Here is a 25706-nt window from a genome sequence, read left to right as displayed (position 1 = left end):
GGCAGGCGAGAGTGGGAGGGGGTCCCCGGCCCCGGAAGGTCTTACATCAGCCAGCCCACGTGCGACCCGAGGGCCAGGAGGCGCGCGCGGCCCGGGAGGCGGTGCCGCAGTCCGGGCTGAGCTTAGGGCGGCCCCGCCCCGCCCTCCGTGCGCCTCCCTTAGTCCGTGCTGCAGCCCGGGCTCCAGAGCCGAGCGGCGCCGCGCAGGGCCGAGTGGAGCCGAGCAGCCGCCGCGTCGCGTCGCCGGTTTAAGCGCAGTGCGGGGCCTTGGCCGGGGGCGGCGGTAGTGAGGCCAGCGCCGCGCTCCAGCCCCCTTTTCCCTCCATGGTTTCTCTCCGCTCCCGCGAGTAACTTGGCTCCGGGGGCTCCGCTCGCCCGCACGCCCGCACGCCGCTCGGGACCACGCCGCCTCCGCCAGCCGCCTCCTTCCGACGGCCCTCGCCGCGCAGGCCGGGTCGCCTCTCCCCCCTCCGCCCCCGCCGCGGAAAGTTAAATTTGAAGAGGGGGGGCGAGGGAAACATGGACATGAAGAAGAGGATCCACCTGGAGCTGAGGAACCGGACCCCGGCAGCAGTAAGCAGAATCCCCTCGGGCGCCCGCGCCCCCGATGACTTGCAAGTAATGGTGGCCACCTGCGGGCCACCGGGCTCCGGCCACGGCGCGGGGAAGGCGCTGCTCGCAGCTCGGACGGGGACAGGGGAAGGCGGGCGGAAGGCGCGGAGGGGGGAGCGAGCGCGCGGGCATTAACTCTTTGGCGCCCGCGGGCCCCCGTGGCCACGGGGAGGACGGCGGGTGGAAAAGCAAACTTTGAGCCGCTCGCCCGCTCGGTCCTCTCCCGGAGGGATCGCGTGTGCGTGTGGCCGGCGGCGAGGGCGGGCGCGGGGGTTGTGTAACGCTGGGAGCCATGTTTGCAGCCTCCCGGGATGCGCGGCCGGGCGGAGGCCGGGCCTGCCGAGGAGCCGCGCCGCCAGGCCCGCCGCGGGGCCGGCCCGGCTTCCATGCTCCCCGCGGCCGGCGGGGAAGCGGCTCGGGAGGCGTCGCGGGCCGCGCCGAGGAGGGGGGTTCGGGTCCCTGAGGGGCGCGGAGCCCCTCGGGCGCGGCCTGGCGCGGAACGGGGGAGGGGCGGGCCTGGCGGCGGAGGTGGCGCAACCGCCGCCCCTCCCGAGGCCAAGTTTGAAAAAAGGATGCGCTTCCCGCCATTTTTCAAGCCTAAAAATACAACTTTCCCCCTCCTTTGCCCGGCTCGCCTTCGCCCTCGGCCTTGCCCACGCGGGCCTCCCGGGTTCGGCCGGGCACCGTCACCGCGGTGGCTTCGCCCTCCCCCGCGCCGCCGCCCGGGGCCTTGCCCGAGAGGGAGGCCGGCCCCTCGGTGTGGGCGGCCGGCGGCTCCGCGCGCCAGCCGGGGCGCGCCATAGCGCCATGTTGGCGGGCGCCGTCTTCCTCCGCCGGGTGAGCCGGCCGCCCTCGCGCTGCCTGTCGGTCCCCGGGCTGCCCCCGCCCCGCGGGCTCGGCTCCGCGCGCGCTAGAAGCGCGGCACTCGGCCACCGCCGCCGCCGCCTCATCCCCTCGCGGGCGCCCTCCCCCTTCTTAAAAGGGCAACGGTGGCCGACGCGGGGCTGGGGTGGCCTGGGCCCCGCACGTGCTCCGCTCGGCCTCTGCGACCGACCGTGCGCAGGCCGCGGGCCCGACGCCGCCCTCGTGCGCCGCGGCGCCGGTGGCCACGACCCCGGGCCCGAGCTGTCGTCTGGGACCCGGGGGGGCCCCGGCCCGGGCTGGCGCACGCAGGTGGCTGTGGCTAACAAGTTGGGAACTTGTGGCGATGGCCTGCCGAGGTGCGCCTGGCGTGCCTGAGGCTTTGTGTTCCTGCCACAGGCCTTGAGGTCGGCCCCGCCGAGGTGCGGGGCGGTCCCTGAGGACTGATTGGGTGGTGTCCCTGTTCCCGGGGCCTTGAGGATCTCACCGGCACGTGTCCCTTCCACCTCCCAGTCAGACATTTTGTGCCCACCACGTGCTGGGAGATTGAGTTGTTAAACCATCTTCTTCCTTCCAACTTGCGAAGATGAGTTAATATGAGTCCAGGCGAGCCACAAAAAAATCAACAGAGTGGGAAATAACTAAATTTTGATAAAAGACCCATTTTCAGCTGAAACCGTCTTGCTATGGAAGTATAAATGCATATCTGTGTCTACACGTTTAAAGCGCCCAAAAGCAACAAGTGGTTGGTGGGTACCGCGCTGGACATCCTTGGTCTCCAGGAACATTGATTTATTGCATATTTACCTACAGTAGGCCAGGGCCTGAGAAACGGTGTAAAGGAGACATGGGCCTTCTGGGCCTCAGAGTCATGGGCCACGCTAACTTGGGTTGGAGGGGCCTTGTGAAAGCGCCAATATTGGAGGTGTGAAGGGGAATCTCCCTAGGGGGAGCCGGACCATTGGCCGGTGCTTATTTGGAAGAACTTTGACCTCAAGCTGAAGGGCTTGAAGGGGAAGATGCGGTAGATATTTTTGTGATTTTGTTTTTTTCCTAAAGTCAGGGTCTCTTCTAATTTTTCATTCCCCTGCCTTGGCCTTCTGAGAGCTGGTCCTATCATATCCAGTAATGCTGTAGTTTGGGGGCTCTGAAAGGCTTTTTCCAAGTGTCATAAGGGTTAACAGTGAGAAGTTCAGAGATGGCGCCTTTTAAATGAGCTCATCTCTCCTGAGTGTGATGGCGCACACCTTTTGATCCCAGCACTCAGGAGACAGAAGCAGGGAGATCTCAGTAAATGTGAGTTCAACCTTGTCTTAAAAAACAAAACCAGGTAATGTCCTAAAACCTGTGCTACTTCCTGAGCTAGGGAGTAAGGTTGGCCCTTGCGATCCTACAGACATGTCATGTGGGGTGCCAAAAAAGATCCCAGGTCCCTGCTCAATGTCTGTGTGTGTGTTAATTATTTTCACATACGTTTGTGTTTTGCCTATGTAAGGGTGTCTGATCCCCGGAACTGTAGTTATAGACAGTTGTGAGCCGCCATGTGGGTGCTTTGAATTGAACCCTGGGAGAGCAGTCAGTGTTCCTAACCTCTGAGCCTTGTCTCCAACCCCTGAGTGTACTTTTAAAGTCAAATGAGGTCTAAGTGAAGGGGGTGAGTGGAGGTTTCATGTTTAAATACATACTACGTGAGGTGTGTGCGTTTGTTTGTGGTGTTGTGGGGTTGTTTGTTTGAATCTTGGACATCTCCTAAATGATATTTCCCATCTTGGTGGTGGGTTCTTTTTCCTTCAAAGTATAAAAGGCCCAAGATGACATGTTCAGGACCATATACTACACCTCTTAGTTATAAACATGGGTGTGCCTCTTTCCTCAAAGGAGATTTTTAAATACCTAACTCGATTTTTTTTTTAAGTCCAAAACAGCTCTTGTAGAAGAGTGTATTTTCACAGTGGGGGGAAAATGGCATCGCCCCCCCCCCAAAAAAAAATATTCAAAAGATTTTATGGGCAAGCATAGGATGAGGGTGCTGAGGATTGGACCAAGAACATCGCTCTACCAGCTTCCAGCCTTATCCCCTACGAGCTTAGTTTGTGTAGAATACCATGAACTAGATGGGGGACTCTTGGTGCCAGATCTCATGCAGTATGAGGCCATTGGTTCATTCACCAGCATTGCCATCCCCCAAATAGGAAAGAGTTTTTACTGAGAGTAAATCGCACAGTGCTAGAACATATATGCCACAGGAGCTGGTGGGAAAGCTCTGGCACACAGTAGCAGGCACACCTCGGTTGGAAGGCGGCCTGCTCTGGTATGAGTTTCTCAGCCTCCATTCGTGCACACAGGCTGCTGTGTGTGCCCCTTCTCACCCCACAGCCAGGGACAGCTAACCCTTTACCCGGAGTTGGAAAGCCAAGTAGCTTCATGCTGGAGGTTTTTTAAAAGGGAATTTCTCTCCCCTTCTTCCCCCCAGCCTCGCCGTGCTGTGTACTTACACTGCTCATCAGTCTGTCTTAGGACTAGCTCACTGGGGAAGCAGACTTCTTAGGCACATCTTCCTTTTTTATTGTCCTCTTTGTGGCCCCCACCCCCAAGTTTTGGCATCTGTTGTTTAGTGTGATATAATTCTGAGCTCTATGGGATATTCTAATTGGTTGCATAGCAACTAATTGGGGTTGTTTTCCTTTGTACAGTAATACATCTTTAACGAAAATTAGATGCAGATAAGCCAAAAAACGGTTGATAAAAATATGCAATACATACTTAACCTTTCCGTGCATTTTGTTTGGTGTGTGGCCTACAAAATTGCTTCATTTTGTTCCTAACTTGAACTGTGTTATAAACATGGACTGTCTGGTGTTTAGAGAAGAGCCCCAGTGTCTGTCTAATTGCTTTTCAGAATTGTCCTCTTTAATCCACACTTAGGACACAGGCATTTCCTCTTCTAGGGTGGGGTATCTTTCTCAACTTTCCTGCCATCTGAACACACTGAAGGACTGTTGCTATGAATATGAGCCTAGTTGTCTTTGGGTTTTTTAAGTGTGTGTGTGTGTGTGAGAGAGAGAGAGATCAGAAAAACAGCTTTTGGGAGTTGGTTCTCTCCCCGTTTGGGTCTCAGGTTGTTAGCAATGAGCATTTTTACTGCTGACCTGTCACCCTGGCTGTCCTGGAACTTGCTGTGTAGACCAGCCTGTCCTTAAACTCAGTTTCAGAACCTGCCTCTGCTGGGTTCTGGGACTAAAGGTGCGTGCCACCGTGTCCAGCTTCACCTCCTTTCTTCCAAATTCTGGGGTCAAAGGTGTGCATCACTGATTTTTGGGGTGCTGGGCATCCGACCTAGGGTGTTCTGCATACTGAGCAAATGCTACCAACAGAACTCCATTGTCAGCCTTGTCCTGTGTTTGTTGTTTATTTTGTTTTTCTGAGATAGGTTTTCTCTAGGTAGCCCTGGCTGTCCTGGAACTCCAGATCCTCCAGGCTCTGCCTCCCAAGTGCTGGGATTAAAGGTGTCTTCTGCCATGCCTGCCCAGCCTTGTCATTTTATTGTGTTTTGGGGATTGAATTCAAGGCTCCCAGCATGCTGAATTAACCATACTACCCAGCTCTACCCCTTCCCTCTGAAAACATTGCAATCATTCTTGTTTTCATTTTTGAAATTAAAAAAAATTATGTGTGTTTCACTGTTAAGTTTCTGTGGGGGTCAGAGAACAACTTGGGGAATCTATTATTCCTTGTTTGAGTTTGTGGGGTATTTGGTATAGGGCAGTCTTCATAAAACAAGCATTTTTAGTACACTGCAGAGAGAAGCAGGTATGGCAGTAACAAACCACTGTACTTTGACACAGGACTGTCACCCAGCACTAGGCAGAAGGATTGCCATGAATATGAGGACAGTGGTGTGGAGAGTCAGAATATGGGCCTAGCGTGGACTTGTGAAACTTCACAGCCCATTTCCAGTGACACTCTAACTCCAACGGTGCCCTACCCCCTAATACTTCTCAAGTAGTGCCACTCCCTGGGGACCAAACATTTCAAATGTGTCAACCTATGGGGGGCATTTATTCAAACCACCATAACTCAAAATTTTATTTAATTTCTGGGTCTTTTTCCTCTCCTGGGACAAGTATGTATGTAGCTGGGGAAGTATTTACCCTGACCATAGGTAGGTAAACTCAGTCATTTCTAGAGTAGCTGAAGGAATGGAACTGAGAAAGGGTTGGAAAGGAAAAAAAGGAAACGTAATGAAAAAGTGCTGAATATTTGACATTACTGGTAACTAGAAAACCCAGTGAAAGAGAGCTAAAGAAAAGCTGATGGCCCCACTCAGGGGGGCAGAGGCAGGTGGATCTCTAGGTTCCAGGCCAGCCTGGGGCTATACAGTGAGACTCTGTCCAAAAAATAAAATAAGAATAGCTGGCTTCAAACTCTAGCTGAGGATGACCTTGAACTCCTGATCCTGCTGCCTTTTTGCACAAAGTGTTGGGATTGCAAGCCTGAGGCACTGTGCCATTTGGTTTTAGGGTTTTTTGTTTGTTTGTTTTTGTTTTATTTTTGTTTGGGGGGGGTCGAGACAGGGTTTCTCTCTGGCTTTGGAGTCTGTCCTGGAACTAGCTCTTGTAGACCAGGCTGGTCTTGAACTCACAGAGATCCGCCTGCCTCTGCCTCCGGAGTGCTGGAATTAAAGGTGAGTGCCACTACCGCCAGGCTGTTTTTAGTTCTTAAACATTTACTTTATTCACATTTGAGAAAGAAGCAAGTTTAATGGAGAATGTCCAATATGAGTAAATTTGGCCTCAAAAATTAAACTTTTCCATCTCTGAGCAGAAGGCTGCCCTGCTGGTCTTTCCAGTCACAATGTGCAGGTTGGGGGCCCCCTTTCCATATTTAGGGGTTTGTTTGTATTGTTTGTTTGAGACTGAGTCTTACTATGTCACCCTGGCTGTCCTAGAACTCACAGTAAATGCTGGGATTAATGGTGTGTGCTACCATGTCTGGCTGCTTATGAAATTAATGAAGTATTTTTATTTGTGTTTATCTGCATCCCTGCCGCATGTATTAAGGTCTGTACAGAGGCCAGAAGAGGATGTCAGATCCTCTGGACCTGGAATTGAATGCAGTTGTGAGCCACCTGCTCACAGTTTGGGCACTAGAAACTGATGGAGGAGCAGCAAGTGCTTTTAACTGCTGAGCTATCTCCCCAGGCGCATAATTTTTGTTTGAGTCTGTGTCTCATGAACAGAGGCTTCCTTCAAACTATAAGCTTAGATCAAGGTTGAACTCAAACTTGCCTATTCCACACCTGCCTATGCACTAAGATTTACAGGCATGTACCACCATCGTGCCTTGTTGTCTCTTTTTCTGAGATGGTCTTGAATCTGTGGTCCTACTGCCTTCACCCCTGAGAAGCAGGCATGACTGTCTTGGACCACCACTCGGGCTCTGTTGAGAACTTTACACAGACCTGAAGGCAGCTAAGCAGTAGTACTTGTAGACTTGCTCTGAGCACAGCCTTAAGACTTGGCCTTAGGTGGCAGATCCAGCTACCAGGTTGGTGTCTTCCCAGCCCCTTCCGTTTTTTGATTTTTTTTTTTTAATTAAAAAAATATTCTGTGTGTATGATGTGGAAGTACCAGGTAGTACGTGTGGAGGTCAGAGGTCAACTGTATAGTCATTTCTCTGGTACTTTTAACAGGGTTTCTCTGATGTAGCCCAGGCTGGCCTTGAACTCGAGACTTGCCTGCCCTCTGCTGCTCTTTTTTATGTGAGTAACAAGGATTTAACTCTGCTCTTCAAACATGAACAGCAATGCTTCCCCAAGCACCAACCTTGTATAGTCCTAGTGATAGATTGGCTTGATGTAGTCCTGTTTACCTCCCAGGTGGGATGGACGGGAGCTCTGCTGTGTTCAGGGTCCTCTTATTTTCAGTTATATTTTTTGAAGATTTGCTTTGTAGTTGAGGCTGACTGGGACTATGTGGCTTAGGCTGCTGAGGTTACAGGCGTGTGTCACCACTCCCACCTTGCTTTTTTGTTTGTTTGTTTTAAATGAGGCATCCCCCGAAACTCAGGGTCTGTATGTCCAGCTGTCTGTGTGCACCTGTACTTCCCGTGGTATTCATTTTCTCCTCAAAAAATGTTCCTTGGCCGGGCAGTGGTGGCACACACTCGGGAGGCAGAGGCAGGCGGATCTCTGAGTTCGAGACCAGCTTGGTCTACAAGAGCTAGTTCCAGGACAGGCTCCAAAACCACAGAGAAACCCTGTCTCGAAAAAACCAAAAAAAAAAAAAAATCCTTGTAGGTCCTCGTTTCTCTGAACCAGAACATAAAACCTCTCTGATCATCATCCATATCCAACCCTAAACTCAGGCCCGCGTGTGTCAACTACTTTAACAGTCCTTTCCCCCAACTGCCTCTCGATAATCTGCATTGCATTTTGCTGTTCGCCTTAGCTACGTGTATCTGTGTTACTTGTTGTGGCAGGGTTTCTTTGTATAGAGGCAATGTGGACTTTGAATTCAGAGTGCACCTGCCTCTGCCTCAGTGGTGGAGTTGCTGTGATTATTTTGGCCTTCAGCCCCAGTAGTAGTTTCTCATGACCCCTCCCAGTGGTTAAAGCAGAATCTTGGCAACTGAAAGAACTATCCAAGAGGTGATTTTTATCCCTACCTGGGAGGCAGTGTAACATACTCTTTCATCCCTCTTTGGACTTATTAATGTCTTTTTGGTTTTTCGAGACAGGGTTTCTCTGTCGCTTTGCTAGCTCTTGTAGACCAGGCTAGCCTCGAACTCAGATATTTACCTGCCTCCTGAGTGTTGGGATTAAGGTCATGCTCCACCACTGCCCCGCCATTCATGTCATTTTTATATGACATTTTAATTGCATTGTTACACAGGAAATGAATCAAAATCTTAGTTGGGCATGATGGTGTACATCTGTAATACCAACACTCAGGAGGTAGAGGCAGTCATGTCTCTGAGTTAGAAGACAGTCAGCTCCATATTGAGTTCTGCTCAGCCAGGACTGCATAGTGAAACTCTGGCTAAAACAAAAGATCTGAAACTGGAAAGTGTACAGGTGTAAAAATCCTTAGCCAAGATTTATTTGTGACTTTTCTTTGAAAATGGCAAAGAAAGGCTAGGCATGGTGAGGTATGCCTTTAATCCCATCACGCAGGAGGCAGAGAAAGGCAGGCCGAACTCTTTGTGGCCAGCCTGGTCTACATAGTGATTTTCAGGACAGCCAGGACAATATAGAGAGACCCTGTCTCAAAAAATAAGACAAAATTTAAAAAAAAATCTAGTAGGGAACCTATTATTCAAAGGCTGAGTGGTGGTAAGGTCAGTTACTGTGCTTCATAGCAGCGGGCTCCTTGAGATCAAGTGCTTAGTGCCGTGGTGATCTTGATGGTGAAGTAGAGTGTTCATCGCCCTGTGGTTGTGTCCGTCCTGGGCTTTAAGAGAGTCAGAGAGGGTTTCTTCACTCCGTACTGGAACTTGGACAAAACCCCTTCAAGTCACAGCCGTGGAAAGACTAGGACATAGTTCTGAGAACTGTGGTGTCTGTCTGGGATATGGGGACTATTTGTGGGGGCGCGTTGGCTTTGGTTTTGTTTTTTGGCTTGAATTAACAGTGGTCTTTGGGTTTTACTATGCTACTACTATAAGGCTGATCGTGCTTTGTGTGTAGCTGGGCCTGCTTTAACTAAAAGCTGTTCTGTATGTGGATGTTTTATGGGGTTCTATTTAGAGTTTTTGCTTTTGTTGTTTCTCTCCTGTTCTTTTTAAAGCTTATTCCCTTTTTGTTTGTGTCCACAGGTTCGAGAACTTGTCTTGGACAATTGCAAAGCGAACGATGGAAAAATCGAGGGGTTAACGGATGAATTTGTGAACCTAGAGTTCCTCAGTTTAATAAGCGTAGGCTTGTTTTCGGTTTCAGATCTCCCCAAGCTACCGAAATTGAAAAAGGTGAGTTTTCTGTTTGTTTGTTTGTTTGTTTGTTTGTTGAGATAGGGTTTCTTTATGTAACAGCTCTGACTGTCCTGGAACTTGCCTGTAAGCCAGGCTGGCCTCTAACACACAAGAGATCTACCTGCCTCTGCCTCCTGAGTGCTGGTATTAAAGGTGTGCCACCACTGCCCTGCTCTTTCTTTAATGTTTAAAGGAACCATTGCGAAGGAGAAATGTATAGGTTAGGTCTGTGTGGCAGAAGCACGGCTTTAGTGAACTATGGCGCTGTGAGGTTGTAGGCTGTCTTTCTTCCTAAGGTGGTTCGGTTTCATCACCTGTTTTTATTACACTTGACATGCAGAATTGCAGCAGTGCTTTGGAAATAATCCCTGTTAGATTATGAATTACTTTATAAATAATTGGTTAATTGTTGAAAGTTTTATTTCCATTAGCTAGGTTTGCTCTTAGGCTCGGGCTCAGGAGACCCAAGAGCCTCCCTCTTTCCATGCTATAACATAACTGTTGATGAACAGGAAAGTGAAGACTTGTCTTTCTATGTAGGGTGTACATGTGGTTATATATTGCCTCAGAGGCATCAGATCTGGAGTGGAGTACAGACAATTGTAAGCTGCTCCTGTGGGAGCTGGGAACCGAACCCAACTTCTGCAAGGATAGCAAATGCTCTTAACTGCTGAATCATTTCTCTAGCCCTATCATGTAATTTTTAATAATAGAGAGTTTAAAATGTGTTTGGTTTACTAGAAAAGTCCTATGTATGTAACAGAACCTGCTACAGGCCAGGCTATGTGGTATCTGCTTGAATTCTGCTCTTAGGAGGTAAAAACATGTAAAGGACTGTGGATCCCAGACCAGGCAGAGCTACTGTCTCCTGTGTCTGGGCTCCCCATCCCATTTAAAAAAGAAAAAAAAAAAAAAAAAAGACAAACCTACATTTCTCTCTGGTCTTGACCGTTGTTAGTAGTTTGCTTCCCCTGTAGTCACCCTCTTGCCTTCTAGTACTTCCCAGAAAGGGCAGAATACTTAAGAAAAGTTTTTTTTGTCTTGTCATAGAGGTGGAAGAAGCATTGCTCCTGTGTACTGTTTATTGGTAGGTGTGGCCACAGACTCAGAAAGGAACTACAGTTTTTCTAAAGCCACCCACAGAACACTTGTGCTAGGATCAAATAAGAATCTTTTTTGGGATTGGGCTACAGTGCAGTTGGGAGAAGAGACCTGGATTCTTCATTGGACTCAATTTGGGCTTCAGGCCATGAGATTGGGTGCATATGTTCATCGTGGTCTTCCCTCCTTTAGCCTTCTCTGGAAACCCTCAATTTGTGTGTTCCTCACTAATTCCAAATCTGTCGAGTCAGCAATGAGATTAAGCACCACACTGGTTTTACTCAATCTTTCTTAGATGTTTGGTTCTTTAAGACAGAGTCTCATTGTGCAGCTAGGATAAACTAGAACAGTTCTCCTGCCTCAGCCTCTCAAATGCTGATATTGCAAGTTGTACCATACTGTGCTTTTTCTGAAGACTTTAAACAGAGATCACTCAACAGGCTGAGGAGGTGATCTTACTTAAAAGGCAGGCAGGTTGAATGTTAAGAAACAAGTACTAAAAAAATTAATATATAAATGGCTTATGCTAGTAAATGCCTTGTTTCTTCCTGTAGGAAGATGTGATATTCTAGCCATGTGGGCTATACACAGAAAGGAAGTTTCTACTATTAATGGTTTCCAGAAACTATGAGAGCCAGTGCTTGACTCTTTATTGATTATAGACTAGCAGGGGTTTACTGAGTGGGGCACCTACTGCAGCATTCATATGTCAAAGAACAGCTCAAAACTCGGGTCCTCGGGCTTGTCCCATGTGCTTTATTACAGAGCCATCTCTCCTACCCTCCTAGACCAGGAGTCAAAATTGTGGGTCATTGCTCTATGTCAAGTAGAGTATTTCATGATGTGCCAAAGCCTTTATTTCATGAAGTTTTGGGGTTTTTTTTTTTTTTTTACTTGGTTTTCCTTTTTTGTTGTTTTCTTTGGCAGTTCTGTCTTGTGTACTAAGGATTGAACTCATGGGTTTCATGAATCCTAGACAAGCACTCTACACACTGGCTATATAGTCCCAGGTCTTTTGTCCTTTTTAAAGCTCTGAGGCAGCTGGGCGGTGGTGGCGCACGCCTTTAATCCCAGCACTCGGGAGGCAGAGGCAGGTGGATCTCTGAGTTCGAGACCAGCCTGGTCTACAGAGCTAGTTCCAGGACAGGCTCCAAAGCCACAGCGAAACCCTGTCTCGAAAAACCAAAAAAAAAAAAAAAAACTCTGAGGCATTGGTAATTTTTATTGTGACACTTTAGTGAGGATGCTATTACCTGACCTGCAGCTGAGAAACTGAAAGGAACTTACTGTGGAGGCTAGTGCCAGGCTTACAAAGAAGCCTCTGGGGATCAGGTTTTACAACCCCCTTGCCATAACACATACTCAGTGCTCGGTGTTGATTGCATGGCCTTGAAGGGGGTCTCTGGTGCCCTCTTCTAGCCTCCATAGGCACTGCGTGCACCTGGTGCCTATACAAAGCACACAAAGTCTTTTTACAAACTTTCCACCTTCTGGTGTGTCTGCTTCACTCATCCTAAATATTTGTGGTATCTATAAACTATTTGATTTGGATTTAATCAAATAAAATAATGTATAATCTAACAAACAAGGCTTTGGGGGGAAGCAGTTTTATACATGCTACATGTGTTGACTTCTGAGAACTACCAAGGGAGTCAGTTTTCTCCACCATGTGGGTCCCAGGGTTGGACCTGATTATCTGTCAGCCTTTACCTGAGGAGTACTTCACCAGCTCTTGTAGTTTGACTGCTATTGTTTATTTTTGTTAGGGGAAAGGGTTGCTTTGGTTCGTGGTCTGGCCTGAAACTCGGCTCCTTCTGCCTTGCCATCACTGAATCATGGGGTTGCAGATGTGTGCAGTGTCTTCCTGGTTCTTTGTTACAGGTATTTGCTTTTTACCTCCGTTCAGTAGTGAGTGATTTTTCTGTACGTATGTTTCCTTTTAGCTTGAGCTCAGCGATAATAGAATCTTTGGAGGTCTGGACAGACTAGCAGAAGAACTTCCAAGCCTCACACATCTGAACCTAAGTGGAAATAAGCTGAAAGATATCAGCACCTTGGAACCTTTGGTAGGTAATTGAGAATGTAGAGAATGGGTTGTTGTCATATTCATTTTCATATTTCTAGTGGGAGAAATGATTGGGAAATATAATTGGCTAAAAAAAAATGCTAGAATTATACTCTTCATAGAGTGACTTTTAAAGGTCACAGTCTCTAAGGTGTATTCCTGGGGCTTTGCTCCCCTGGCTGAAACTATAATGGAATCTTACAGTAGAGACTTTTTTTAATCCTTTTTAAAATACATAGTTACTATAGCCTTAAACGTGTCTCCTAATTTTTCCCACTAGACTGGCCAAGCTCTTCTGTATTGTAACAGAACTGTCCGTCTTAGGTGGCATTTCAGCACAGTCAAGGGCAATCTCAGAGATTGGTGATCTGTGTACCCCTATATCACTGTTGCAGAGTTTTGGGTAGAAACAAATCTTCAGTCTTACTGTAGGTTAGCTAAAGAGACCATATTTAAAGTGCCTTTTGGGTTGTGAACCTGGAATATGGCCTTAAGCAAACTGAGCAGAGAAGACGGTGTTTCCTGCCTGTCTTAAGAGTGCAGAACAATCGGTAAGAAGACACTATTTTGTGGACTGGAAAATTGTTGAAATGATTGCAGGCAGGGTTAATAACAGGAGAGAGGCAGCCCCTCAGCTCAGACTGGACTATGAGAGAGTTAGACAGAGGTGTCGTAGAAAATAAAGGGTTTTATCTGACTGGAAGAATGCTATGTTTGAGGCTGTGGGTTTGGCTCAGTTGGTGAAGTACTTGCTCAAACTGCAAGAAGCCCTGGATTCCATTACCTCACACTGGTGCCTGCCTTCATACCAGGAGATCAAAAGTTCAAGGTCATCCACCATTCATAGCAAGTTTGAGGCCAGCCTGAGCCTGGATTATAGGAAACCCTGACAAACAAAACCCTACTCTTTTGATACCTTGGAGGAAGACAGGCTGTGGTTTCTTTCAGTGAAGATGCCCTGCTGGAATCAAAGGGTTTCCCCCCTCCCTTCCACAGTTGAAAATGTTGAAGCAGTTTTAGTCATTTTACTAAGTCCCTTTATTTATGTATTCATATTTGAGCTTCTATTTGCTGTATGTGTTTAGAGCTTATTTCTTACCCTTGTTCTGCAGATCTTTTCTGCTGTCCATCACTAGGTGCTCCCATGTCCTCAGCTTTGCTAGTTTCATTTTTTTTTTCTGTGTAGAGCAGCCTGTTTCCTCAGTTAAAGGTAATGCATTGAGCTTTGCTGTATCCAAGGACATTTAATATTTGCTCATTGAAGGCTTGTAACCCAGGGAAGAGAGAATGGCTGTCCTGTTTAGAGAGGAAACTGGGTTTAGAAAGCTTAAGTAATTGTTTGGATTTAATGGCAGGATCAAATCCAAATTCACTTAATTTTTCATTGCCTTTGGGAACTGTTTTCTTTCTACATGTAAATTGATTCCATACCTAAATTTCAAGAAAATGGAATTCTCAAAGGAATACTCACGTTAACACTTACCCATGGTCTGTGCCAAGCCTGTGTTTGTTGTTTGGTGGCAGATCTCTTTATTCTGGGCTATGCCGAGCTGAGGACCAGCACCCCCTATACAGAGGTGTGTTGTGTGTGTTTTAAACAGAGGACCTGAAAGTGTCTTTTCTTGTTGGATAACCAGCTGCTCCTGATTCTCTTGGAGACTGAATTCCCCTGGGAATCCTGTGTTGGTTTTACTTAGCAGCGAAGCATAGCACAGACAAATACTGTGCAGGGATTGTTTCTGGGCTGTAACAGATTATGGTCCCAAGACGGGAGAAGTAATCTTTGTTGCTATACTGTACTACTGTAGCAGATGTGTTATACATGGGGCCCTGTGGATCCTGTGGTAGCTGTTGAGAAGTCTCTACAGAGTAAATAGAAGTAGTATGGCCCTTGTTTTACAATGAGGGAACCTACAACATGTGGCAGAGCTACCGTAGTTCCATGTGCCCCAGGCTGCTTGGAAAAGCCTGAGCTAGGTTGGCCTCCTGGTTCTCAACTGGAATAAAGGAAATCTGTAGGAAAGGTGAGGGGGGAGACTCTGGGTCCAGTGTTGACTTGTAAATGTTCTAGAGTGGGGAAGACACCATCCTCATCCTCATCACCACACATTGTGAACACTGCGTTGAGCCCAGTTTTGACAGGCAATGCAATGATTGTGAATGCCTCTGCTTGCTACAGGGACATTAACGAGAGACAAAGAAGGCATCAGTTCCAACTTCCTGGGACACACCTTTTTTAAGAGACCTGGGCCATCCAAATCATCCCCCAAAGCCCTTCTAAATTCTAAGAAGGCAAGCAAAATTATTGTTAATAAAATGTTTAATGTTTATTATGGCTAGCCTATTAGCTTAGGTCAAGTTTCCGGCATGGTACACTTGTTAAGTTCTTAGCAATATTTACACATCATATCGGGATCCTGTATAATCTATATTTTGAGCCTGCTGGGCTATAGATACAATTTTACTGCTTTAAACAATCTACAGAGGACTGTAGTCATGTAGGATTTGTTATTGTCAACTTGCTTATATTTCATTTCCTACATTTCATACGTACTATATGACATGTCCAAATTACTTGATAATGGGTGCTTTGTCAAACATATAAGATTCATGCTGTTTGGAAACAGGAAGGCCTTGATGGCCCTGTTTCATCAGTGGCCCAGTCCACTAAGTAAATAGTTTTAGGCTATCCAGGGGTGATGATGTATACTGTTGTCCGAGCTACCTGAGGGGCCAAAGCAAGAGGACTGAGACAAAGGCTACATGGTGAGATACACTTAAGAAAAGGGTGGAGGAGGGAGGAGCACATTATAGTAAACCTTTCTAGAAGTTGCTTAAATTGATTTTCCTTTTATGTCTTATGTGATATAGAGTCGGCTGTTACTGTAGCCAGGGATAGTATTGAATTTTAGATCTTGAGATTGAGGTTAGGGGGATCGGGAGTTCTAGGCCAACCTAGATAATACAGAAAGGCTCTGTCTCCAAAAAGAAAGCTAGTGAATAGCCTGTGCTGGTTATTTGGGATCATATTACAGCATTTTTTTTTTCTCTTTAGCAAGAAATCATACCTGGGTTTCTGAGGTCAGGGTCTGCCCGGTAAGAAACCTAATCTAAAAATTGCCTGCTAAAAAATCAGCCACCCCTAGACATTTGGGAGTTGGCTTTCATAAGCACAGTATTTGATGACCTTTCTGGTGTATGCCTGCAGGCCAGAAGAGGGCACCAGACCTCATTACAGATAGTTGTGAGCCACCATGTGGTTGCTGGGAATTGAATTCAGGACTTTTGGGAAAGCGGGCAATGTTCTTAACTGTTGAGCCATCTCTCCCGCCCCCCTTGATGACCAATCTTAAATCACTGTATATTGTGTCTTTGATGGGTGGGTATAGCATCCGCCTGTAATCCTGCTGCTGGGTCTTCCCTGGTAATATGTTACAAAGACTCCTCTGAGAATAAATTCTGTGAGCCTTTTCCTGATGAGAGGATGGAGATTCTTCTTTAAGGGTCAGCAGCCCTTTCCAAGGGTCAGATAATGCAAACATGAAGATCTGTTGGCAGTAGATGTGTGATATGTGAGCAGATGAGTGTCGTGTGGCAGTAAGACTTTATTTTATGGTTGCGCATGGTGGTGCGTGCCTTTGCTAGAACACTTGGGAGGCGGGTGCGGGCAGGTGATCTCTGGGTTTGGGGCTAGCCAGGTCCATATGGAGAGAGAGACCCTGTCTTTAAAACAAAACATTAGTTTACAAAAATAGCTAGGGAGTCAGATTAGCCCGTTTTAAGGCCAACTTTGAAAGCAGAGAATTAGAGAGATGCCTTCAGTCCTGAAGCAGATATGTTGTGTCCATATTTCTTGGAGGTTGTGTGAGTGTGGCAGTAACTTTGAAGACGAAATGTCACTGCTGGATTTGCTAGTGCTTACCTCATCCAGAACTCTTTGAGTAAGGGGTCTCTGGTAGCTGACGATAACCCTGACTATGATAGCCTCGCCTCCTACAAACTGAGACCACTGGCCTGTGGTACCACTGCTGGGGATCAAAGCCTTGCACTGGGCAAGCACTCTATCAAATGAGCTACTTCCTTGCCCCCATATTGGTGTTTTTTGTTTAGTTTTGTGAGAGTGCCAAACTTTATTTTGATTTTAAAATTAATAGTTACATGTGTCTAGTCTGTGTGTACACATATAGGAAAGTCACCTGCACCCTAGAAGGCTGTTTGTACTATTATAGAAGGCAGCAGGCTGTATGTGATGATGCTTTAAGTTTACATTAAAATGTGTGGTAATATTAACCTCTTCCAAATATCTTAAATAGACAAAGGGGTGTGAGGTTTCTCTGTTGGTGAAATCTAAGCTCTTGTGTACCCTTCTGCCCACGCTGGCATACCTCATCCCAGGTTTCACTCCATCCTCCAGTGCTGCTCATGGGCGGGTCCTGTGTACTTTTCAGCGAGGTCACACTTAGAATCCTGTCGCTACCAGGAAAAGATATTGTTCTCTAGGGGAGCCAGGGATAAATGGGTAGCAGCTGATTTATAGGGAGCCTAGGCTTTTACCTCTTGAAAATGGTTTGGTGACATGTTCTTTTGACTTAGGAATCTTGGTTTTTGGTTCTTTGCTTTAGAAAAAATTGGATTGTCTGAAAAGCCTGGATCTCTTTGGCTGTGAGGTCACTAACCTGAATGATTACCGAGAGAGTGTCTTCAAACTCCTGCCCCAGCTGTCCTATCTGGACGGCTATGACCGAGAGGACCAGGAAGCACCTGACTCCGATGTGGAGGTGGATGGTGTAGAGGAAGCCCCCGACTCAGATGCAGAGGTGGATGGTGTGGACAAAGAAGAAGAGGATGAAGGTGGGTAGACTGGGCATCTTGTGACTTGACTTCTGCCTTTCCACAGTCTTGACCATGCATGTGCTCAGTTTGTGTGCCTGTGTTCCTGTTTCCTCGTATATAAGCTCTTGGTGCATTTAACCATAAAAGCCCATAGCTGGGGTAAAGAGCTCCAGGTCTGCCAAAGTAGGGGCTGAAAGTGAGTTTGTAGGGCTGGGCACGCAGAACAGGAAGGACAGCAGGCAAGAGACCACAGTGAACTGGAGGCTGGTAGGAAGGAAAGTGGCTCTAGCCTGGGCACCTAGGACCCTGGACTATTGTGTGGCCTCGGGATTAAGCCTACAGGGGTCCTGATTTGACAACTGCTCTCAGGTGCCTTTCCTAGGGTGACAGTCATAAACTCTTGGTCTTCCTTCTACTGTCCTGGGCACTTGGTTATGCCATCACACCATGCTTCCCACAACCAAACAAAAACCTAGGAACTTTCAGTCATGGCAGAAATAGAAAGCCTTCCTCCTATATGAAATTGAGGCAGATTTCATTCAGTAAGAGTAGAATTAAGTTTGAAGTTTTTTGATTTTAGGATTAAGGACTGGTAGAAGCTGTGAGTTGCCCCTTAACTTAGGACAACTTTGGGCTCTCTGGCTTTTTCAGTTAAGACCCTATGAGTCATCAAGGTTATTTGGTAATTTCTTTTCTTTCTTTTGGTTTTTTGAGACCATGTTTCTTTGTGTCGCCCTGGTCTCTGTAGACCAGGCTGGCCTCGAACTCACAGAGATCTGCCTGCCTCTGTCTCCCAAGTACTGGGGTTAAAGGTGTGCCCAACCTTAATAATTGCTCTTTGGACTATTTTCAGAAGGAGAAGATGAGGATGAAGAGGAAGATGAGGATGGTGAAGAGGAAGAGGATGATGAAGAAGAGGATGAAGATGAAGACGAGGATGTAGAAGGAGAAGATGATGAAGATGAAGTCAGTGGGGAGGTAAATGTAACTGTTTTCTTGCCTTCTGTGTATAGGCAAAAGTGTAAAGACAGAAAAAGGTGGGGTAGAAAGACAGGCAAAGGCTTGACTGACAATGGCAGCTTTTGTCTTAATACAGGATATGCCTGCTCCGTGCTGCCTAGATACAGCACTTGTGTCTGAGATGCCTTTCAAAGAAAGGATGTAGCATTGTGATTTAAAGTTAAATGTTCTTCTCCTTTAGAAGAGCAACAAATGGCTGAGCTTTCTATACGAGTGTATGGTTAGGACTGGAGAAATGAGGAATGGCTCCAAGGTTAAGAGCACTGACTACTCTTCTAGAGGTCCTGAGTTCAATTGCCAGCAACTAGATGGTGGCTCACAACTATCGATAATGGAATCTGGTGCCCTCTTCTGGGTTGCAGGCATACACACAGGCAGAATACTACATAATAAGTAAATCTTTTTTAAAGAAAAAAAAAGACAACAGTGTATGCTTATAATCCAGAACCTAGGCAGAAGCAGGAAGATCACAAGTCAAGACTAACCTGGGCTAAAATTCTATGCATAGATGCATAGGGTCTGCTGTACAACCCTACCCCACATTCGGGAGGGGGGGGGTCTGTTCAAACCAATACTGCAATGTAAGATTATAAAAACATTTATTGAAATTTCCATTTTAACTTACAAGATAATTAGCGCTTACCTAATGAACTGTTTATTTCTTTTTTATTAATTTATAATTTAAATATTTTTATTTTACTTATTGAACTTAGGTCTCACTTAGTATCTCAGGATAGACTAAAATGACCACCTGCCTACCCCCACCCTGTTTTAATGGTTGGGATAACAGGTGTGTACAAAAATACCTGGCTTACAGGGCAATTTTTCTTTTTAAATCAGAACCTTGGAGAGGGAAAACTGTGGTAGGGATGTAATATTAATCAAGGGGGAGGGAGAAGGAAGAAAGAAAAGAAACCAGAGCCTCGAGGGAGGGGAAACTGTGGTTAGGGTGTAATATTAATCAAAGGAAGGAAGGAAGCTAGAGCCCTGAAAGTGCTCTTTTCCTGACCTCTCCCCCCGCCCCCAAGATTTGTGTGTGTGAGTGTGCGCGTGCCCAAATGTATATTGTATGAGTTGCTTACATATATATCTATATATTATGTATGAGCCTGGTGCCCTTTGAAGTCAGATGAGAAAGCATTGGATTCACTAGGGCTGAAATTACAGCTACTAGGTGGGTGCTGGGAATCAAACGTTCAAGACTCTTAACTTCTGAACCATCTCTCCAGACTTTTGCTTGTTAAAAAATTAGCATCTCTTTGTAGCCAAGTATGTAAAAATAACGGTTTTCCCCCAATGTGATGTTACAACTATCTGAAAGTATATTCCTATTTGCATTTTTTTTTTAAGAGGGATTGGTGAGTGAGCTCTTATGTAGCCCAGGCTGTTGGAGGAGGCTGCTTTTTTGTCCTGGTCACCCAGAACTGAAATAATCACAGAGAAACCATATTATTTAAATCACTGCTTGGTCCATTAGCTCTAGCTTCTTATTGGCCTACTCCTACATCTTAATTTAACCCATTTCTCTTAATCTGTGCATCACTACAAGGTTGTGGCCTACCAGCAAAGTTTCAGCACATCTACCTCCAACAGTGGATCCATTGCATCTCCCTGACTCTGCCTTCTTCCTCCTAGCATTCAGTTCCATTTTCCCCCTGCCTACCTAAGTTCTGCCCTATCAACAGGCCAAGGCCATTTCTTTATTCATTAATGGTAAAGTAATCACAGTACAGAGAGGGGACGCCCACATCACCGGGCTAACCTTGCTTGAATTCCTGATCCTCCTGCCTCCATATCCAATTGCTGTAATAACAGTTGTTAGCCATCAAGCCTGATTTTGTTTTGGTGTGGGTGTGTGGGTAGGCACACGGATGCACACCCATAACAACCTGCATGGAGACAGGACTTTTGAGAGTTGTTTTCTTCTTTAATTCTCCCATTTTGTCTGTGTGGGTTCTAGTGATTGACCTTAGGTTGCCAGGGTTTCACCTCTACCAGTTGAGCCTTAGCAGCATACAGTGGTGTTGAGCTATTCTCTTTCATTTAGGAAGAAGAATTTGGACATGATGGTGAAGTTGATGAAGATGAAGAAGATGAGGATGAAGATGAGGATGAAGGTGGGTCTGATGCATGTATTCCATTTCTCTTCTCAGTCAAAAATTGGATGAGTTAGTGCTTGCGTGTTCTCGTTCTCTCTCTCTCTCTCTCTCTCATTGTAAGAGGTTGCTAGTGTGTTACCGCCCAGACTCCTGAAATAACCATACAGAAAACTATATTAAGTGTATTGCTAGCTAGCTCTTCTAGAATTAACCCATCTCCACTATTTTATATTTTACCACGAGTTTCGTGGCCTACCATCAAGGTTTCAGCATGTCTTATCTCTGGCAGGGGCTCCATAGCTTCTCTGGTCTCTGTCTCCTTTCTCCCAGTATTCAGTTTAGTTTTCCCCTGCTTAGCTCTGTTTACCCTATCAGACCAAGCCAGTTTCTTTATTAACCAATGGTATTCACAACATATATACAAAGGGGAATCCCAGGCAGAATGCCTTTACATGGTCTCACAGCTAATTATTTTATTACAGAGGAGGAAGAAAGTGGGAAAGGTGAAAAGAGAAAGCGGGAAACAGACGATGAAGGAGAAGATGATTGAGACCCGAAACAATCTGCAAGAACCAGAACTGTTGAGTATTGGTTGGACTGCTCATGGATTTGGTAGCTGTTTAAAAAGGTAGCTGTGATACGACCCCAGGACACCCCACCCAAAGAGCCAAAGAATAGTTCCCAAGACATTCCGCCTTCCTCCGTTTAGCCCCTTGGTAATCCACCACCAAGCCTGGGGACTTCTGCCCCAACAAAATTGTAAACGTTGTTAGGTTTTCGTGTAAGACTCTTGCTGTATCGTGACAGCTGTGATTGGTGAGTTGACCGTCCTGGCTGCCAGTTACACTGCGATTGTAACAACATTTTTACTTTCTGTACAACAAGGAAAAGCTTTGTAAATAAAATCTTAACATTTTGGGTCTGTTTTCTCATGCTTTTTTTTCTTTTTTTAAGACAGTAGGACATTTTATGTGATGACTGCTCAAAAAGTATTTTCTAAGACGAAGTAAAATAAATGCATTACTCTTTGGTAAAGCCTACTGTGCTCTCAAATTTCTAAATGGTCTCTTTGACCATCTCTGTTAGAATCCTCTATCGCGACCACTTTAAAATGGTTTGGAATCTGGAGTAGTGACAGTACTTGGCCAGTGTGCGTAAGGCCCTAGGTTAGAGCCCCAGAACCAGAAAAAAACAGTACTGCAATTGAGTAGTCGGGAGCCTCTGCAAACCAGTACGTGAGTTAAAGGGAAAAGCCTTTTAAGTCTAAAATTTAGCCTAAAAATGACTTGCATGTCGGCATTGAAGAGGCTCTAGATAAATACTGGACTCGAAGCCATGCTAGAGTGTGTGTGCAAAGGATGGGCAGGTCCTGTGCTCAGCTCACTGTGAAGATGCCCATATGCCCTGCTCTTATGGGGGCTGGGAGGAGGGGTGATACTCTGTAGTGTGGGTGATGCGGGTTTTGGCAGGTGCTGATTTGGAGGTGTGGTGAGCCTAGCTGTACCATTTAAATGATTATGAAAGATTAGAACCTGAGTTTATAACCTAAGAAAAGTCACGGTGTCAATGGAGCTTTCAAATTAGGTGTTTTAAAATCCAAGTCTCATGATTTAAGGTATTTTTTTTGTTTGTTTGTTTTCGAGACAGGGTTTCTCTGCAGCTTTGGAGCCTGTCCTGGAACTAGCTCTGTAGACCAGGCTGGTCTCAACTCACAGAAATCCGCCTGCCTCTGCCTCCCGAGTGCTGGGATTAAAGGCGTGCGCCACCATTGCCCGGCCTTAAGATATTTTTTATCTTTTGCAAAGGAAATTCTGATTTGGACCCATATTACTTTCCTCAACCACAAGGCCTTATTCCCTGCATAGTAAGCCTTCAGTATATTTTTCAGTAGTTTTTATCAGCCTAGATGTCTTTATTGCAGTCTGGGGCAAAAGAGCGTGCTCAGCAATTAAGAGCATTTATTTGGATTGGATGCCCTCTTCTGGCCTCCATGCATTCAGACAGTTTATACATACCTTATCAAATACCAACAACAGTAACTTGGATTCTTTTAGACGTTCATAGAACATGACAATGTCTGTCTAGGATACACCAGGTTCCTTAGCTGGGCAAGAAGGAGGCCAGGACAAATAGAGGAGGACGAGTTGAGAAAACCTCAGGCAGATTTGACTAGGAAAGTAGAGGGCTGGAGACATCACCCGCCACGGCTCTCCTGCAGTTACTGGTTGCTGGCTTCGGCCTCTAATGTGGCCATTCAGGTGCTTGGGTAATTCTTAAGCCAGGGTTGGTTTTTGTCTTTTAAAACTGAGTTTGCCAGGAGCCTCTGACATGATTCTCTTTTGGATAGGACTTAAGGCTCAGCCACTTTTGGCTGAAGAATATTAGTTGTAGGAAGCAAGTTTTATAGTGACACTGTCAAGGAGCAGACTGTATTTCTACACTTGTTGCCTACATGAAGGACTTTACTCGGTGGGCTTAATTCCAGCAGTTGGAGAAAGAAAAAGATGTGTCGGGTGGGAGCTGTGCTGGAGTGCATAGCAGGTCTGGCTGGCCCCAGTGGGGCCAGGGCCTGTGGTGATCTAACTCACCTGAGCGAAATGCCAGTGGAGATGAAACAGCTGAGGCCTGTTGGAAGGGCCTGGCCGGGTTGAAAGGCCTGCTACAAACCCTGTGTTCTTGCCTTGAGTTCACTCTGCTACAGGAATCCAGCCACAGTAGTGATGATACTTAGGAACTAGTGTCTTCCAGAGGATTCCCCAAACTCACATAATGGTACAGTCTTCAGGCTTACACAAGTACCTTGCCTACATTCAGGCTTCTAAGCACAGTGAAACCTGGTCTCTGGCTTCTCTGAGCTACACTACCTAAGAAGTACACATCCTAAGAAGGGCTGGACAGAAGCACTGAACACTGCCCTTTTCTGTGACCTTCGGCCTTCTCCAGCCCTGTCTAGTTATGCTGACATCAATTTTAATGAGGCTGATGGTACCGCTGCGTTGACAGTTTGGAAAGGGAGTCAAGTTACCAGCCTGCTTCTGGGTGCCAGGCAGTCCTAGGATAGTCACCAAGATTGCAGTGAGCATGAATGTCCATCCCAGAACCTGTGAGCCAGCCTAGTAATTAATCTGATGGGGGTAGAAGAGATGGGACTACCATGTTGGGGGAGGTATCAGAGGGGTCACTTCTCTTTAGAGGAAGGGGCTTGAGGATTTACGGTTATATTGGTAAGCCCTGTCCTGTCCCAATCACAGGGTGGAGACGCAAGATATCAAAACCCTGCTGGACCCTTGAGCTGGCAGAGAGCTTCCAGCTGTCCAGGTGCCAGTATGGACCACTGAATTCTGTCGAAGCAGCAGCAGGGTTTTTTTTGTGCCCTTCCAGTGCCTCACCATCCAGAAGGGATGAGGGTTTGGGTTAGTGAGGGCTGTCACCTAAGCTTGTGGCTCATGGGAGAAGTGCAGATGATAAGTGAAGGCCTGTGAAGAGGTCGTTGGTTTATCTTGACAAAACCAGATGGGTCATGCTCTCCCCCAGCCTCCCACCCCTAGGCACTGGCTCTGAGTGAATGAGATAGCTCGGGAATACCAGGGAGATCATTGTGTTGGTCAGCGTAGGAGATTTTGGACATGAATTTAGGTCAACAGATACTAACCGCATGGGCTTTCAGTTGGAGGAGAAAGGGAGGTGCCTGGATTTGTTGAGGATTATTTCAGTCTTTCACTTCCTTGCAGCCACACAACCAGTAACAGCTAACTGATAGGATTCCAACCCAGCCCCCGTAATCTAACCTGCTGTTCGTTTGCTGATTGTGGTTGGGGCCCTGGCTTCTGGCTTAGCTCTAGTTTTGTTTTTTTTTTTGTTTTGAAGACAGGGTTTCTCTGCAGCCCTGGCTGTCCTGGAACTACCTCTGTAAAATCAGGCTGGTCTCAAAATCAGAGATCCACCTGCCTCCCGAGTGCTGGGACCAAAGGCATGCATTACCACACCTGGCTCTGGCCCAGTTCTGGTGAGAAAGTTATAAGACTTTTTTTTTTTTAATTAAAGGAGAATGGACTTATTTTGTATACGTTTCAAAGATTTCAGTTCATAATCCGTACTCTGTTGATGCACGTCCCTTGGTGAAGCTTAAGGGAAGGCAGGAGCTGTGTGGTGAAGGCTCCTCACCTCATAATGGCCTGAGAACTCACTCACTGTTCACCCTGGCTAACATGACCTGTGTGTACTCAGATTTTTCTTTGGGCTCCCGCTCAATGAAAGCTCTGTCGTAGCTTAGGCTTATAACTTAAATTAACCCATTTATTTTACTCTGTGTTTCTGTTGCGTAGCTCGTCACCCCATTTCTGTACTGCTAATGCTGCTCCCTCTGTGGCTGGCAACTCCGCCTTCCCAGAGTTCTCTGTAGGTATCGTCCTGCCTATACCTCCTGCCTAGCTTTTGGCCATTCAGCTTTCTATTACACCAGTCACAACAGCCTATTTTCACACAGTGTACAAATGTCCCACAACACTTGTTTCCGAAAGCTATGGACTGGGAGAACAAACTGAAGTAAGTCTGGTGCTGGAGCCATGGACCCCTAGGTTGGATACAACTTAAGTACTGGCCAGCCTGCCACTCTTCCTCGAGGTAGCCTGTGGAGGCACCTTGGTGAACTTCATTCTCCATCTGTAAATTAGGACTGCCCTTGATGAGCCATTGCGTTGACAGGGCTGTATAGCCCCGGGGTGCTGTTCAGAAGGACTGGGAACAGTTCTTTCCAGGGGCTGCTCCCTCTCTCCCTTCCTAGACAGTCTTCCTGCCACCTGCTTCCTTGTGGCCTGTGGGGAGACCTGCGCGTTCCTGACTACTTCACTCTCACTCACACCGTCTCTACAGTCTAGACACTTTTCCTTCATCGGTAGAAGAAAAACCTCCCTCTCTTCTATACACACACACAGAGGGGAGGGGGAGGGAGAGAGAATGAGAGCAAAGGCATTAGCGCCACAATATTCTGCAGGAAGTTTCCAGAGGCTCCCTAACCTAACTGTACCACCTCAGGATGCTGGCCAAGCTGTCTTCTAGTGTTGTTGTCTCCTTTGCCTGATGTTGAGCACCATGGCTGTGCCTGCCTCCTGCTGATCTCTGCACAGTGCAGGTGGGTCCAGCAGGTGA

At 46.7% G+C, this 25706-nt stretch overlaps 1 protein-coding gene across 1 annotated transcript; it reads left to right on the top strand.

Annotated features, from left to right (window-relative positions):
* Window positions 1–220: 220 nt before the first annotated feature.
* Anp32b (acidic nuclear phosphoprotein 32 family member B) lies at window positions 221–21480 on the top strand. The gene is made up of 7 exons (XM_050156013.1): window positions 221–572; window positions 9288–9437; window positions 12485–12607; window positions 17229–17457; window positions 18293–18417; window positions 20507–20576; window positions 21041–21480. The coding sequence occupies exons 1-7, from the start codon at window positions 519–521 to the stop codon at window positions 21106–21108; spliced, it is 819 nt and encodes a 272-aa protein (XP_050011970.1). The 5' UTR covers window positions 221–518; the 3' UTR covers window positions 21109–21480.
* Window positions 21481–25706: the final 4226 nt, after the last annotated feature.

Source organism: Alexandromys fortis, unplaced genomic scaffold (genome assembly GCF_014885135.2).
Source record: "Alexandromys fortis isolate MF-2015 unplaced genomic scaffold, M_Fortis_MF-2015_v1.1 scaffold_92, whole genome shotgun sequence".
Taxonomy (NCBI): Eukaryota; Metazoa; Chordata; class Mammalia; order Rodentia; family Cricetidae; genus Alexandromys; species Alexandromys fortis.
This window is presented reverse-complemented; position numbering and strand designations above follow the sequence as displayed.